The sequence below is a fragment of the Trachinotus anak genome, unplaced genomic scaffold, assembly GCF_046630095.1.
Source record: "Trachinotus anak isolate AG129_WGS33_773 ecotype Australia unplaced genomic scaffold, CSIRO_AGI_Tana_v1 ptg000020l, whole genome shotgun sequence".
In the NCBI taxonomy this organism is placed as follows: domain Eukaryota; kingdom Metazoa; phylum Chordata; class Actinopteri; order Carangiformes; family Carangidae; genus Trachinotus; species Trachinotus anak.
In genome coordinates this window covers 3,118,707-3,135,982 of record NW_027273871.1, presented here as the reverse complement: position 1 = coordinate 3,135,982, position 17,276 = coordinate 3,118,707, and the positions used below count along the sequence as shown (strand labels likewise).

The window sequence follows — 17,276 nt, the reverse complement described above, 5'->3', positions numbered from 1 at the left end:
TAAACCAAATACGACTTAAAAACTACAAATAACACTTGTATTAATAACGGTGAATTTGAGGAACTACCAACAAAGCAAACAGTTATATAATTCACATGCTGTAGCAAATACCAAATTCATGATTATGAATTATGATGAAATTGATTATCATGCTTTACATAATAGTACAACAAAGAATCGATACATACGCTATAAATTTCAGCAATATAATGCACTGATCCTATCATCTATAATTTCTTTAATGCACCTGATATTTTTGGATACATTTTTATTCAGACCATTTTCAGTGTCAACAGTGAGAATTTAAACCTATTTAATAACATTTTTTTTTCTATCTTTGCACCTCAAGAGCTCTGTCTTTATATTTGTCTCATTATCAGAGACGATCTGTAAATAAAAACAGCTACTCTTTTCAGCGCTGACTAGTATCTGTAGAGTAGAGTATTTAGCCCCAACAACCTTCACCAAAAAGGAGGGGTAGTTTGTATGTTGCCTGAGAGGCTCTATCCAGGGTGAGAAAATGTCAGCATATAACCTTTTGCTTGTAAATCTTAAATGCTGTGAGTGCTAGATAAGTGAGGGCACCTGAACATTTTGATCAACTCAGAGCTTCTCCTGTCTGGATTTTGACGGATGAACAGACGGAGGACACTGTTTAGAGAGATTCGAAACTGTAAAACTGAGAGGATTAATGTAGTTTGTTGAGAAGTGAGGGGAAATGTCCCCTGCATCCCCAGTGGAAGATCACATCCTTGACACATGCACAGAATAATAAGACATAAGTTAAGCAGTCGGCACACTTAAGGTGAATGCATGTAAAAGGGGGAATATGCAGCTGCAGCAGCTCACTGTAAGGAACTACGATTTCAGTTAAAGCCAACAATGCTCTTATACAAGCAGTTAGCAATACTGCTATCCACACAGATATGAATCAGTTTATGGGTTCTCCAGAAGCTATAATTGCACTTGTATCTAATCAGAAATGGTCATTTCATTGTAACATATTATGAAACTTGTTCTGTTTTTTTCATTGCATTGCTTTAAATCCACTGCTGTCTAAACGCAATACAAAGTGGCTGCAGAGGGCAGGCTGCCCTTGTAAACAGTCAACGTGAACCCTCCTATTGATAAGACCTTGTAGCAGAATGAATGGAGTCAACAATAAGTGACATATTTAAAAATGAATTTTTAAATGAGTTTAAAGTTACATTCAGCAGCTGGTTTTAATGTAGCACCGGGCCTTTACAAGAGCAGAAGACACAACACTAAAACTATTTCAGCACATTCTGTCACATGTATGTCAGTCAGGACTCTGATTATTTAAGAGTCTTTCAGTTGTGTTGTGTTGGATTGTTAGAAAACACTGTACGAGTACAAGGCTGCCTCTTGTCCTCATTTGCCTTCCTTTGTTGTGAATGTTGGACCTGTTATGTATCTATGGTTACATAAGTGTAGGTGTGTGTGTTTATGGGTGTGTCTTTGCAAGTCCATGTGTGTATCAGACTCTTTTATATCATTTTGTCATTGTGCATTATTACACATCTTAATATGTGCACTTAAACGATTGTTGCATTCTTGTGTTACAATTTTCCTGCTGCTTTTCTTTTCCTGAGGTTATTATGTTATTTTTTCCGACAGTAAATTATATATTCTGAAAATAGTATTATTTTTAACAAGTTAGTCACCACCTCAGTCTCTTTTATTAGCCTCTCAGATGCTCTCATTAGTTTCACATATGGATGTATTGCACATTTTCTTTCTCAGAATAATCAGGACTCTTTGAAAATGAAGAAATATTTGATGTAAGTAGTTGCCTCGAAGGTTTCTGATGGATTATACATACGTGAGGAATTTAGTTTCACCAAGAAAATTAAGTGTTACAAAATGCAATTTATCAGAATCATGGAGTTGTCAAATAAGAAATCTCATTGCAGAACAGTAATCCAACCATGCAGTGACATCTGTGGAGCTTTTGGTGAAACCAACACCAGCTGCTCCTCTACTCACAACCAATAAACCACTAAAACAACCAAGATTTTAAAAATTAAAAGTAATTGTATTCAGTTTTCACTCATATAGAGCCATGTCACTGACCTCAAGGATCCAACTACTAGAATGTGAACCAATTCACAAAAGCATCATAACCAATAAATCACACATGCAACTATTCAGTGAGCTCTATACAGCCTCTTTTAGCAATACATAGAATAAATTATTTAACTTTGAAGCTTACATGGGCTTACAAACAAGTGACCAGGGCTATGATGTGTTGATTGACAGTGAGATAGACCAATCAGTTAATTTGCAAGCCTCACTTAAATAGTTAAACACACTGAGAGGCTATCTGTTAATAAGGATATATTGATGCTTACTGACTCCTGCAACACGTCTGTAAACCTGCATTGCAGTCCTCTCCAAAATATATTCTCCAGATAATAAAATTTGAGCTGTAGAGCATTTGTATTCAGATTGCCTTTTGTAGTCACCTACTGCCCAGTTCGCACTAAATGCTAATAATGTCTAATAGTAAAATACTAAATGTCTACCAAAGCATGTTTCTCATAATAAAACTGCAACAATGCAACAAATACTGAGAGCTCAGCGAAATTATTACTTTCATTAGCTGTTCAGCTCGGACCACACTTAAAAGTGGTTATCATGCATCCTTTATGTTTCGTCATGTTGCTGCTGTTTGACTGTGCGTGACTCACTCCGCTTCTTAAAGGCAGCTAAGTGAGTGACTCACTGTGAAGTTTAGGCAGCCACGAAGTTTATAGAAAAGGAGGGTTGCCCAAACATGAGCACTGCTCAAGGTATTCCCTCACTGACGTGTGTGTGCATAGGTTGTAGGCCTCGCCTGGAGGTGGAGGAGCCGAGTGAAGGGACATGTTTGCATGTGTTTGAATGAAGGGATCGGCTCTGCTGTCATGGGAGGAGTGCGTTTGAAGTTGTAATTACTGCAATTATTTGGGAGCGGGCTTTTGCATTGGTTTTCTCTCACATTAGTAGCAGCTGCAACGTGAAACCTAAAACCTGTATGTCTGTGAGACAATTCATTTTTATTGCATGCATGTACTCTTGTTATATAACACAGAAAACAGGGGTGATTATTAACAGTAGTTCTTATCACAGAGTGTACAGTACATGGTTACCTTGATCATATCTCTCATCAAATTCCTCCTAGTCCATAAAGACTGTGAATGTTACATGTGGGGAAATGTCAGAATTGCCAAGAGTTTATTGTAATCAAATAATAATGATTAGATCAAATTTGTCTTCAGGCTGGTTTTAAAACAAAAGGCCATGGAGGTCATTTAAAAACTCAAATGGTTTATCACCCTTTGAACGTTCATGTGTGTGTGAGATTCTGGCTTGAAGGTGGTGACACGGGAAACCTCACTAAGTGTCAAAATTGTAAGAGGTTAATTCTCCAGAAGGCATGAATGTGTTTATTATTTTTATTCAAATCTGTCCAGGTTAAAGGCCCATGAGCTGAACTCATACTCTGTGTAATTGCAGCATTTTTCAGATCATTCTTGTGACCTTTATTTTGTTGTGTTTGCTTCCCCTTCATTCTCAGTAGGGAGTAGCAGTCTGCATTGCTTTTCTGCCACTGTGCCTTTTTTTTGTTTGTTTTTTTTACCAGTGGCGGACGCTAACATTGGAAAAGTTTGTATGGATAATGTCAAAAATATTTCCTGTGAAAAAGTTCAAATCTCAGCTACATTTCTTTAACTTCTCTGAACTTTAGGGGCTCTGGAGGAAGAGCAGGTCGTGCACTAATCAGAAGGTCATATCAAAGGCTGCACATCGAAGTGTCCTTGGGCAAGATACTGAAGCCCCAGATTGCCTATGATGGTGTGTTGCTGTGTGTGTTTGTGACAGAAATGCTGAAAGTATGAATGTGTATGTGTTAATGGGTGAATGCGGCTTGTAGTGTAAAATGCATTAGAAAAGACTAGAAAGCACTATATAAGTGCTGTCGATTTATTATTTTACCGCTGGGGCTTTAAGAAAGGTCAGAATTATGATGAATTAGTTGAGCTTATCCTGTGGGGACACTGAATATCCAAAGTAAATATTATTGAGATCCAGCCATTAGTTTCTAGCCATGCTAGCAGACCAAAGACGTATCCAGGATTAAAAAAATCCAAAATGTTACAGGTTATCTCTTCCACCCTCCCTCAGTGCAGTCACAGGTTACTCCTTAGCAAATTCTTCCTGACATGATAAACCTGGAATCTGAACTCATTAAAACGTCTGTTCCTGTTGAGCTTGCAGCGAGAATCAGCCACGACTGGAATGTAACAAAGTCATCGGGTCACATTCTTCTTCTGTGCGTGTAGGTTATATAATTGGGAGGTTTGTAGAAAGGGACTCCCTCACACACTGGTCCTGTTGGGTTTGCTTGAATACTGAGGTGTTCCCCCATTCACATATTGTAGTACATTAATTGTTTCCATGATGTGATAGGTTGGTATGAATGGAATTACATGTGTTAGTAAGTTACCAGTCAGATTGCCATAGACTTGGCCGTTAATACTCACAGTCTCCCAAGGATAAAATATTCTATATTATTGGTGACCACCTGAGCTTTCTTGTAACACAAACCAAAAACCTGTATGTGAGCAATATCAAAATATAATCAATAATTGCCTTGGATTTTCCAGGCACATTCATGTTCTACAGGGAATAACCGCTTTTGATTTGAATATATTTACATTACAGCTCATTCATCAGTATGTTGTTCCCTTCTGGGGCCTTTAGTTTTGCTCAAATAGTGGCGTATTGTGTGTCATAGAAACAAAATTGCACCTCTCCCTACACACAATGGTATACACAGAGTTAAAAACTGCTCAGTGTGGCCTGTTAAGTTGAAGCTCTGGACTTTGCTCAGTTATTTTAATATTCTCTCTATTGCAGCCAAAAGATGAAAGCGAATGTAAAGGGTCGAAAGACCTGTAAAGGTTTATGAGGCAGCTATCAAGCCTCTTATCAGGCTCAGAGCTGGACCTGTAACAAGTCAGAAATGCAGGCTAACGATCTGAGTCAAGGTCAGCAAGTCTCTGCGAGGGGCTGAAGCCTTGGAAGGTGGAATGAAGCTGATGAGAGCTTTTATTTTCTGCCCGCGCTTGATATATTTTCTACATTTGTTTAACCAACTGCATATTTGGTCTTAGATTTAATTTTGGAAAACAACGGAGAAAAAAAAAATCTTTTGCTAAAGCAAATGTGAAGATTAGCTCACTGTATCCACTGTATCTTGTTCTTAGCACCATCTGGTCAATGAAATGTAAATACTGTTGACTGTGAACTGTGATACATTCATTTCTGCCACATTTTAGGGCTATTTCTGCAGAGATCAGTACATCCTTAAACCTCAACAATGGCTATGCTAATGTGTTCCCTCAGCTAAAGTGCTTTCTAGGCTTTTTCTCCATTATCAGCACTGATATGCTGACTGAAGTGGTGAGTAAACCAAAAAACCCTGCGCTTGTGTCCTTGACACTAAATCATACAGCATAGAGCACTTTCCATAAAGTCTGCAGTTATCATTCTGTGTGATTGTTAAATATTGCATTTAAAAATATTATTACATAATGCATCTATTCAATTTTAAGCATTTTAAACTAGACCCAGCTCAATAGACAGGCCAAGCTCAAGTAACAACAAATGCTGGATACTTTTGCTTTCTGAAAGCAAAACAAAATATAATATCTATTGTCACATCCAGCTGCAGCAGGTGATTGTAGAGAATAAAATGAACATTAAGCGAGTTTTTACATATTATTCAGTCCAATAAATTTCCAGCAGCAGCCATCCAGACACCTTTCTTACCCATCAGTCTACACTCAGTAACCCAGTGTAGTGCAGACTAAAGTGGCTGTTTATCAGTGGAAGATGAGCCTCAAAATATACTTAAAATACCAAATGTAGCAATAGAGTAATACTCTATTGGATTGTTATTAAAATTGATGTATTCATGTATAAGAAACTAAAACTGTTTAAACCTGTTGTTTACAAGAACCTCCAAGAACCTCAAATTGTACCAATCACCAAAACAAATTCCTTGTATGTGGAAACATACTTGGCAATAAAACTGATTCTGATTCTGATTCTGATTCTGATTCTGATTCTGATAAGCACTGCTTTAACATTGCAGCTGAAAAAGGTGGGGATATTTTAAGCAATTTAATATACTACTGGTAATCTTAATCCTTAATAATAAATCATTTTCTGTATTAATAATCTGAATCTGCTAAGTAAGTTATCAAATAAATATAGTGTAGCAAAAAGCACAACATTTCCCTCTTAAAGGTACCTGAGTAGCAGTCTGAGGAGCATAAAAGTGAATTACTAAAGTAAAGCACACGGACTGTGAATGGACTTCAGTGCAGTACATGAATAAATGTACTTTATTCCACATAGCCAATAATTGTTAATTGTTTTCCCTGAGTATAATATCTTATATAGTATATAAATGACAACTTCACATGTTGAAGAAAACTTCATCTCCTCCACGAGTGTTAAAGGACCTATAACTCAGACCTTGTATTTTCTAAAAGACTTGAATTAGAATAACTCCCATACATCTGCTTTATCCCTGCAACACAAGTATAACCATCCCTGTAATCCATTGCAAGGAAATCTAACATTATTGCAACAAAGTGCACCATATTTATTTTGCATGTATAACTTACTAATTGCTTTACTGATAAAGATCGTACATAAAAAAATGAAAATCTCATCAAATGTGTTAAAGATTAAGCCAATCTTTCCTAACCATTTGGCCTGTGGCCATTTATTGGGTTTCAGATGAGTTGCTACCAGTCCCACTGAAGAGACACTTAACCTCAAAACCTCACAGATATTTTCATATAATTATCAGTTTGAGGCCGAAAGGGGTAAAATTACAAAATACTTAACAAAAAAGCAAATATTTATTAAATCTGTCTTTCATTTTTAATGAAAAAAAAAAAAAAAAGAAAGACAGATTTGCAAACCATAAATTAGTTCTTTCCTATTTCCTCACCCATTAATCATCTGATGACCCATCAGATTTACCTTGTGACCCTCTGAAGGGCCTCAACCCTTAGGTTTGAAATCACTGGACTAAACTGCCTATAAAGTAATTCCAAGTAGCTCCACCACAGATACAACAGCTAAATGCTGCTAACATGTTGATGCATCACTATTAACAATCTACTGTCATGTATAGTGATAGTAATATATCACTAACTGCACAATGACTGCTTTTACTGATACTTCAGGTACTTTTGCTAAAGAAGGATTTGAATGCAGGACCTGAGCTTTGTTTGTTTGTTTGTTTTTTAACATGGTTGTGTTTAAACTGAATTTAGATCATGAGTCTGAGCGCTTTCCCAGCTTCTTTCACTGCACCAAGAGCAGAGCTGTGACAGTTTTGATGTTTCCAACAGCACTTGAAGGCAGCACCGGTCGTCTCGGGGTGGGAGTGGGCGTTAACGTCACGCAGTAAAAACCCCGACACACGCCGCCTCCGTGTCAGTGTCCAACACGGGGAGGTGGTGCACAGGTGTAGGGCGGTCACAGCAGCAAACCCGCAGACTCCGCAGACTCCGCGACTCCGCTCTCCGCCGCTTTATTTCCACTCCGGCTGCTCAGTGGGGGGCTTCACTGTGTCCAGCTGCATCGCCTGACATCCCCGGCTCTCGGTCAGCAACAACCGTCGGACACCATGCCGTCTCTGCGTCACTCCTACACGGTGACAGCGCTGGAGGAGCCGGCCGCTTTCCCCCTGGAGAAGCACGACCCGCGGCGCAAGAACCCTTCGCTGTCCCGGTCCGTGCTGGTGTCCACATTCATGGGTCTGATCATCAACCAGGCGAAGGTGAGTCCAGGCCACCACCACTGCACCTCACCTCTCTGACAGCATCCTCTTCTTTTCCTTATCTTGGTTCCCCTTCATTCAGGTAACTTTTACAAATAAGAAACTAAGCATCCTGACTTTTTAAAGTTCTCATGTACTTGAAACTTTCAACGCAGACACTTGACAAGGGGGTGCAACAGCCCTAAAATCAAGTTATTTAGCTTAACTGAATTGTTGACAGCAAGTTTTGTCCTTTAACTGTAATATTAAGCAATATGAGTGAAGGGTTTGGATGTTTTGCATTAAATACAAACTAGGAAACAAAATTTTACTTAAATATATAATGAATCTGTATATTTCTTTGCTCATAAGGAGATAGGACTGAGATATTTTTGCACTGACAGCTTGTTCTGCAGTCATGTAAAAATGTTATGATCCCCCATAAAGCTGACAATGACATCTACATCCACGGAAATATCACATCACCATCAGATGATGATTCATGTCCACAGATGTCATGTTGATACTGCAGGAGAGAAAAAAAACCCAGAAAAATAAAATGCATCATGATACCAACAGTATGTGAATTTAAACCAGCCACAAAAAAAGAAGAAATGGTGCAATCTCAACATCTTATTCAACTTTGTAACAACATGGAGAGCCAAAGAAAGCTTGGCGACCTTTAGGCTCTTATCATTGGAGAGGGAGTGGGCTGGATGTGTGTGTGTGTGGGGGGGGGGTTTAAGAACAGCAGCAGCCAGTATCAGAGTAACAATTACAGTGTGACATTTGTTGCGTAATAGGAAGGAGCCCTGCTGATAAGGAATGTGTCCAGACTGTCACCTTCCTTATCACCTGCACAGTACATTTTGTTCGCACTGAGCTCTGCCCACAGCCCGCACATAACAGAGAGAGTCCATGAGGGTTTGAGGTGTTTACAGAATTGTGAGGGAGTCAGCCCGAGGTCACAGGCCACACTTCATGTCCTTGTGTTGGCTAATACTGTGGGTGATATTGGTTTCCATAGATGATCTGTGCTCTCGGTGGTCTGCATGCTTGTGCTTACACTACTCTAGTTTTCCGTGCTTATACAACCAGGTGTTAGGTGTACCAGGCCAGCAGGTAAGGGGTCAGTCAGTCAGTCCAGCACTTTGATCCTAACTGAACTGTCTCATAACCACCATGAAGTTTGGTGCAGACATTCATGGTCCCCAGTGGATTCATCCGAATGACTGTGATTATCTTCTGACAGAATTTCAGTTTAGGGCTGCAACTAATGATTATTGTCATCAACAATGAATCTACTCATTATTTTCTTGGTTTATTACCAAGCTGTGTGGTTTAAAAAGTAAAAAAAAATGCTCATCACAAATTCCCAAAGCCCAAAGTGATGTCATCAGATTGTTGATTTGGTCAAATCTTCACAGTTGAGATGCTGGATCCAGGGAATTTGGCATTTTTACTAAAAAATGACTAATAACTAACTAATTAACTAATAATTGCAGATTATTTTTCTGTCCATCAACTAATCGTAAACTAAAATGGCAAACAAGATGACCCATAACATGACCTCCATAACTTAATTCCCAGTGGATTTTAAAGATTGTTTCTTCTTTTTCATCATCGTTATTTATTCCTTTTAGCACAGTATCAAAAAAGTTCTTCTTTTGGACCCAGCCCTGCTGTCATGCAGCAGAGAGGGTTTGTTTATGCTGTTTCCAAGGGAGTGGCGTAGCTGGCACCATGTGTTGCTTCTTTCGTCACATTGTACGGCCTTGACCAGGCATGCAAAGCTGGGTAAGGACATCATGTTCTCCAGCTCTCTCCTTCTCTCTGAAGTCATGCCAGTCGACCGGAGGAGAGTGTTGTTGTTCAGAACACAGAGATTACCTGAATCACGCATCACTTCCTCTCTTTTTGGACCAGTCTTTTAAATTACAAGCTGCCTGCTGAGTGTGCCGAGGGCCCGCTGGTCAGTATTCACCGGAGCAGTGCAGCAGATTGGGACTCGCACCATATGGTCACCTTCAAATACCGCAGAGAAGAAGGGAAAAATAATTTTAGCCAAGCAAGCAAGCAAGCTGCAGGCTGTTAATAGCTTATATTGTCACAGTTCTATTTTCAGGCCTAAAAAAGCTTTGGGATCAACATTATAAACAGCACGAGGCACTAAACCTCTCCCCTGAAAGTGTTGATACGGATAACAGCACTTAAGGATTTACTAACCTGTTCATATTTACTTAAAATGCCTTTTGTGAGGTGTAGGCAAATTGTAATCAAAATACACTGTTTCTGCTTGGCTCTGCACTCCAGTTATCTCCAGTTCTCACCATAACACTGATAGAATGTGTTTGCAAAGACAACAAAAGTGCCACAAATGTAGTGGACTGGACAATAACAGGGAAACCTCCACCTCAACCAAAAAACAGCAAAACTCAAAGTACAATTAAGAATAAACAGCAACACGTTTAAGTGACTTACAGGTACCTGCTCAGTTTACAGTTTGTGTGCACACATATGTGCAGTTGTACCCTCATTTATGCTTCTGTCAGTGTGTTGCTGCCTTGACGCTGTTACTTCCACATGCAGCTCCTCAGCCGTCAGCAGAGGCGTCGGTGCGTGACAGCGCTGACTCGCTCCGAGTCATCATGTTACACAGTTACTATGTTCCCTCATTCAGGATGAGCTACAGGTCACAGGCTAAGGAGTCACATGTTGCTATTCAGATAGTAGCTACAACATACTCAGAGTGTATGGGTGGTGCAGAGAAGTGTTCACCACAGTTATTTAAACTTTATTTTATGTGCTCAAGGACAACTGTAATTAGGTCAGTGAAATTCAAATGGACTTTCACCTCCTATTAAAGTTTATGCAATAAAATGTCTCTAGGACAGATAACAAGTCGGTACAGGTTGTTCTCACTGAAAATGAAACATTAAATGAGGATTCTGTGAGCAATAAGAAAACTGAAATTGTTCAAAAAGCATTGAATGATCCAGCATTATCCATCTTTCTGATTGGTTCCAGTGGATCCCTGCTAAGAGGCTAAAACTGAGATCCAAACCCAACCTGAGACATGAAGCTACATACTTGGTTTATATTTACATACACATATGTTTGCATAGTCAGAAAGAAAACAGTAAGTTTTCTTACAGAATCAGATTTGAAAACTGACCTGAACCTTGATGCTTTTTAGGTAAATGTCAAGTTTGGGTCAGCTGCCAGAACTCTGGTCTGCAGCATCTCTGGTTTAGCTTCCTTGCAAAGCAGACAGAAAGAATTTTATTGCAGGACTTAATCATTATATGGCTGATTTGATTGGCCTGATGTACGAACTCGATTTATCCAGACAATTACGTATTAACTTTCCAACGATGACCTGCTGGCACATGTGAAAGCAGGTCATGATTCTGTGATCTGCAGGTTAGAGGACATCTGGAGGTTAAAACTGACCTAATTTTGGTTGGAAAGGGAAAAACATTTTACGTTTTAACCTGGATGGCAAAGGCAATGCTGGCTGCTTGTGATTGCTCTCAAATTTCATGGTGATACAAAAATCTGAAAGTGATACCATCAGTTGTTTCAGAAAGTTGCATCAGGCTGATGAACACTGCACTACCAGTGACTCCAGATCAATCGGAAACTAAAGCAGTTGATCCTTGGCTCGTGCAGGGATGTGAGACGCTTCACACAAACAACTTGACGCCACGCTGTGTTCTCCGGATTCTCAGTACAGCTTTTCTGCTGAGTCTACGTCACATGCTTGTGTGATGTAGTGGCGGCTGGTCGGCTCATTAGTGCTGGGATAGGTCAGGACGCGCCGTGGCGTTTCGTCAAAGCACGTGGAACAGCGGCTGACATCCGCAGCGCAGTGCTGCGACGCTGCCAACAATGTGACCATCATATGAATTGAATTAATGCTGCACAGTCCCTTAAGGGTTATTCACACTTGAGGAATGTAAAAAGGCTGCTGTCACTGTCATACTGAGACCATGTGCAAGCTTCATCTGACAAGATAATGTGACTGTGACGGCCTGCAAGGCAACGGCTCAGAGGACTGTCTGCCTCTAACACATGTTCAACCCACATGATAATCACACAACCGTAAGGGCCACACCTCCAGCTCCTCTGGGCCCGATAATCAGCCCACACGTTGTGCTTCAACAATAAAAAGTTGAAATGTGGAAATCTAGAAATGATGACTTTCAGGGATCCTCCTTTGACCCAATCCCCTTTGACCAACCAACGTTTGGCTCCAGTAATGACCCACATTGGCAGATACATATAGAGCCAATATGGAGTCCATTGAGATTTCTTTTGGGAGTCAGTCTCAGGTGGGGACAAAGTATCATCACCAACCCATTTGTGCCCATGTGAAGATCTTTTCATGATAATTTTTGGCTGAATGTTTCAGCATCAGTGGTAAAAACGGTTTGAAAGTTTCAGTTTAAAAGTCGAGTCAAAGACAGATTTGCACAATGATCTTGATGTTTGCAGTCAGGTCACACACTCGCCGAAACCCTTCAGAATTTTTATTATTGAACAAATGAATTATGCTGTGTTATTCTCTGTCAAGCTGCCTGTCAAGTGTCTCTCATCTCACGCTGTATAATAACTTTCTGTTAAACTTATCAGTCCCCAACATACTCAGGAGTAAACGAGAATCTCTTGTCTTTCTTTGAGCAGAACAAGAGTCCTCAAGGCCTGGTGGGACTGAGGAATCTGGGCAACACGGTGAGTACTTCACTTTATGGCCTAATACACTGCACATCACCCTGCACTTTGACCTGCTGACACCACCACTTGCGTCTGGATCTTCTTTTAATTCTTTCATTTTTTTTGTTTATGTTTGTGATTTCCAGTGTTTCATGAACTCCATCCTACAATGTCTGAGTAACACTCCAGAGCTGAGAGATTACTGCCTGAGAAACATCCATCGCACAGAGCTCAACAACAACTGCCGGGCTAACAGCGCTCTCATGGAAGGTAGGACGACACTCTGAGCTCTCACGCCACATGTTATCAGCATCATCAGGGACATGAATCACTTTATGGCTCAGCAGTAGGTCAGATATTTTCAGTTTATGTGCACTTTATACTCTCTTATGTCAAAATCACCAAACTGTAATCAGATCAGATACCTCACTAAACCCGCCTAACTGCAATCAGATAACATAATATTCTCACAGGCCACTAACTTTAATGTGTCTATATTGCAATAAAAACCAAATAGTTGCCTCAACCTAGTTCTGTTTTTCACTTTGGGTTTAGTTTTTTTTTTTTTTAAAGATTAATTTATGTGACAACCTTAGATGTCCAGTTAGTAGCTGTTGGAGAGCTTTCAACAGCCTCTCACGGTCTTCATCATTCTCAAGTATCATCACGTCACTCCATTGTAAACACATAAATGTCAGTAATTGCACACCTGACCCAGTTCCATTCACTTATGAAGACCATGACATACAGCTGTAAGTGGACCTTGAGTTGAGATTATTTTGTCACATATTTAAAATCCCAAGGTCAAGAATTTCATGGCCAAAAATAACAAGCTGTTAGGTTAGGGCGAGAGTTTTAATGCCATAACTGTACTGAATTTGTAGCAAAATGCAGCACGCTTCATTTAGAGAGGATCCAATCAGTATGATTTTTTCATCCAAAAAGGGTTAAAGTTGAGGAGTTCCCTTTAAAATAGCACATTTTAAATTTTGTGGTATCAAGTAATTTTGTTGCTCACAAACTGCAGATGAGTGAACCGCAGAAACATTGTCATTCATGATTATGGTCTCTTTTTTGCCTCCTGTCTCAGAGTTTGCTAAGCTGACTCAAAGCCTGTGGACCTCTGTGAACAGCGAGGCCATCAGCCCCTCTGATTTCCGGAACCAGATCCAGAGATACGCTCCCAAATTCGTTGGCTGCAAGTAAGTCTTCCCTCATCCTGCCTGTAAGCCTTTTAAATTCACCTAATGTAGTTGAAAAATAAATAATTGTACTTCTGCCTCTCTGCAGTCAGCAGGACGCCCAGGAGTTTCTGCGCTCCTTATTGGACGGTCTCCATAACGAAGTGAACAGAGTGACAATCCGCCCTAAGGTGTCGGCCGAGGACTTTGACCACCTCTCGTAAGTCTGCACTGCCAGACACCTCTCACCTCTGCCCCCAATAAGTCACTCATAACCTCCCATGTCTGCTTCATGCCTGATTGGGCTGCAATGATTTTGTGGTTTTATGGCCGTTTCTGAACTTTATATTAAGTGAAGTAATGTGGAATGATGTTCGTTCACAGGGATGATGAAAAAGGCAAGCGGATGTGGAATATGTACTTGCAGAGAGAGGACAGCAAAGTAGTGGGTGAGTAATTTTTGGGCTGTAGCTGCATAATTACCTTGAACCATTATTGAATTTAAATGCATATTAAACGTAATTCTCCGTCCTTTGTTTCTGCCTGTAGATCTGTTTGTTGGTCAGCTGAAAAGCTCTCTGACCTGCACCGCCTGTGGCTTCCGCTCCACTGTGTTTGATCCATTCTGGGACCTATCAATACCTATTGCACAGGTCAGTACACACACACACACTTTTCAAAGGTTTTTCACATATGGGCTAACCATCAATATTCAGTAAAATAGTATCGGTTAGGCCACAATGTCTTGTAGTTTCCTTTTTATTGACTGGACATCCACTGTCTCCACAGAAGAGCTCAGGCGAAGTGACTCTCAAAGACTGTTTGAAACTCTTTACAAAAGATGATGTGCTGGATGGAGACGAGAGGCCGGTAAGAAGCTTCACGCAACACATCACCCACACAGCATTCCTTTGTTAAGATGAAATATCAATTATAGAGCCACAGAATCTCACTGGCTTTCTGTTTGCCTCTCTCTCAGACATGCAACGGATGCAAAGCCAGAAGGAAATGCACCAAAAGATTCAGCATCCAGAAGTTCCCTCAGATCCTCGTGCTTCGTATCCTTTTCCTCACATCTTTGCACCATTTTCTTAACACTTACAGCATCCAAATGCATTTGAATGAGAGCAGTCTTCCTGCTAACATTTTAGCATACACTAAAGTCAAACATCTGCCCGAAACATATTACTTCATTGTTTTGTTCTCCTGGCCTTTAATCGCTCCTTTTATCACCCTTTATTTTGTCTTCTGCAAAAATGGTTTGAAAAACCCATTGTACACTATCTGCTCAGCACTAAAAAGCTAACATGGTTAGCAACAAACATAGAGGAGCATCTATGATGCATTTATTTATTTGAAATGTAGTGGAGTAGAAGTACAATTGAAATACTTCTGGAAAGTCTAAGTGCCTTCAAATTGCACTTTAAGCACAGAGATGTTATTTTGAATCAGTTTCTCTTCCTTGACTCGATGCTCCTCTCAGACCTCAAGCGTTTCTCAGACTCTAACAACCGAGCCAGCAAACTCTCCACTTATGTCAACTTCCCTCTCAAAGAGCTGGACCTGCGGGATTTTGCCTCAGAGAGCAGCGGTACGTATCTGCAGAAGACAACGCAGCATCACCAGTGGAGATGAGGACAGTTTGTGTACTTTCCAAGGTCAGCTGGGTTTGATGAGTGTTGACTGACAGTGTTGTCTCTCCCTGCAGAGCGTGCTGTGTATAACCTGTATGCAGTATCCAACCACTCTGGAAATGCTTTGGGAGGCCATTACACAGCATACTGCAGAAACCCTGCACTGGGAGAGTGGTACAGCTACAATGACTCCAGGTATCAAGTTACATCCACTCACGTATCATCATATTACCTCACATGTCATCTTATGAGATTGGCAGAAAGCTGTGCAGTCTAATTATATTACACTATATGTGCCTGCTGTCATTACATTGACCTCATTCCATCTGTGTAAGGGTGTGTCAGCTTGATTAAATGTGCAGATTGGGAATGTGCATGTGTGTACCTGCCTGTGTGTGTTGGTCGTTGGGAGTGGGATAATTGTGTGGCCATATTTAATCAAAGGAATATGTAAATAAGTTTGGAAAAAAAAAAAAAAAAGGATTTGTTCTCTAAGAATCAATGCTATGTGGTTTCGGTGTTATAACTACAGTGTGCTCTCTTGCAGGGTGAGCCCAATGTCCTCCAGCCAGGTTCGCAGCAGCAACGCCTACGTCCTCTTCTATGAGCTGGCCTCCTCCCCACACAGCAAATATCAGACATGTCGGCTGTAGACGCTGTGGAGGAGAGACTAGATGTACCAAACTGAGCCCAAGCAAATGGAGTGAGGTCTCCACCTAGTGGAGACAGTTCTGCCATTACAGACTGTGAATATGGAGCAAAAAGATGTTGCTGAAGGAAAAAAAAAAAACACCCATCTCATGTTTTTTTGAGAGACAAGGGAGGATGTGAAGCCACTTTGCACTTCAGCATTTTAAGCTGAAGTCTTGAGATGGGTGGAAGTGAACTGACACTTGGAAAATACAACTTGCCGTTGAAAGTGTATAAATTAAGCTCCAGATGTAGCTGTCAGTTAAACCTAAAATGTCTGTGTGGAGCACAACACATCTTTCACTGTGCACATGTAGCAGTGGACTCAGAAAATAATGTTTTCTTGTTTATTTTCATTCAGACATTTTACAGCTGTTCCTGGACCTTTTCTTGTCCATCAAGTGGATTATTTTTCTTTGTTTTTACACTTGGAAAATTGACTATTTACCTGAAGGACATCTTTGTGTGAGGACATTGCAGAGACTTGAAAAATGCCCCACGCACTGGCTGCAAGATATAATTTATTCTATTTAATATGATGCTAGTAATTTAAGGTGCAAACTGTATATGTCATTTAACAATTGCAGTTTTCCTCTTAGAACAGTGAAAATAAATTAAGGGAGAGGGGATGTTTTATGTCAAAGCACATTTTATTTTTGTATAGTATTTATGGGCAGCGCAGTGAATGTAACTGTACTGTGGAAAAACCTGGACGCACCAAAGCAGCTGTGTAAATATGCATCAGTAATACTTCTTCCAAGAATAAAGTTGCTGAATTTAAATGGAAGCCTGTTTGGTCTCTAAATGATTAAAATTCAGTGTCAATTCATGCTGCATTATGTGTTTGTTCTTGTTTTAAACTTATTTATTCAGCCAAATGGAAGCTGGGGAAGAGTTCATGAGCGACATACTAATAATAAAAACGTGTTTTATCCATTGCTTACCATTCAGCCAATCCAGAGACAACACAAACACATTCCAACAGCAACGTTTCTGATTCATTCAGGCTTGTGTCTAATTCAGTAAATGAGACACAAGCCATAGACCGTTTCTAAACTAATTCAACCAGAGATAACTGATTCTTTTGGCCACTTGGGGCTGAAAACAATCTCTGACATATTATGTCACTTTATATCACTTTAAAGTGACACGGACAGACATGTTAGCAAACAGTTGCCTTTTTATACTTCCAGCAGACAAAGGGCA

At 40.1% G+C, this 17,276-nt stretch overlaps 1 protein-coding gene across 1 annotated transcript; it reads left to right on the top strand.

Moving 5' to 3' along the window:
* The first annotated feature begins 7,523 nt into the window (after positions 1-7,523).
* On the top strand, positions 7,524-16,906 carry LOC139637546 (ubiquitin carboxyl-terminal hydrolase 2-like). Its single transcript, XM_071506344.1, has 12 exons — positions 7,524-7,870; positions 12,536-12,583; positions 12,712-12,835; positions 13,656-13,767; positions 13,856-13,966; positions 14,131-14,195; positions 14,296-14,399; positions 14,536-14,616; positions 14,726-14,804; positions 15,230-15,337; positions 15,455-15,575; positions 15,928-16,906. Exons 1-12 carry the CDS (start codon positions 7,718-7,720, stop codon positions 16,031-16,033), a joined length of 1,212 nt encoding a protein of 403 aa, XP_071362445.1. The 5' UTR covers positions 7,524-7,717; the 3' UTR covers positions 16,034-16,906.
* Positions 16,907-17,276: the final 370 nt, after the last annotated feature.

What these genes read in the sequence shown, in the direction of transcription:
- LOC139637546 (XM_071506344.1), top strand. Translation starts at nt 7,718, where the DNA reads ATGCCGTCTCTGCGTCACTCCTACACGGTGACAGCGCTGGAGGAGCCG. An exon ending in GAGGACTTTGACCACCTCTC is followed by an intron (nt 13,967 to 14,130) that starts GTAAGTCTGCAC and finishes GTTCGTTCACAG; the next exon opens with GGATGATGAAAAAGGCAAGC. An exon ending in TATCAATACCTATTGCACAG is followed by an intron (nt 14,400 to 14,535) that starts GTCAGTACACAC and finishes CTGTCTCCACAG; the next exon opens with AAGAGCTCAGGCGAAGTGAC.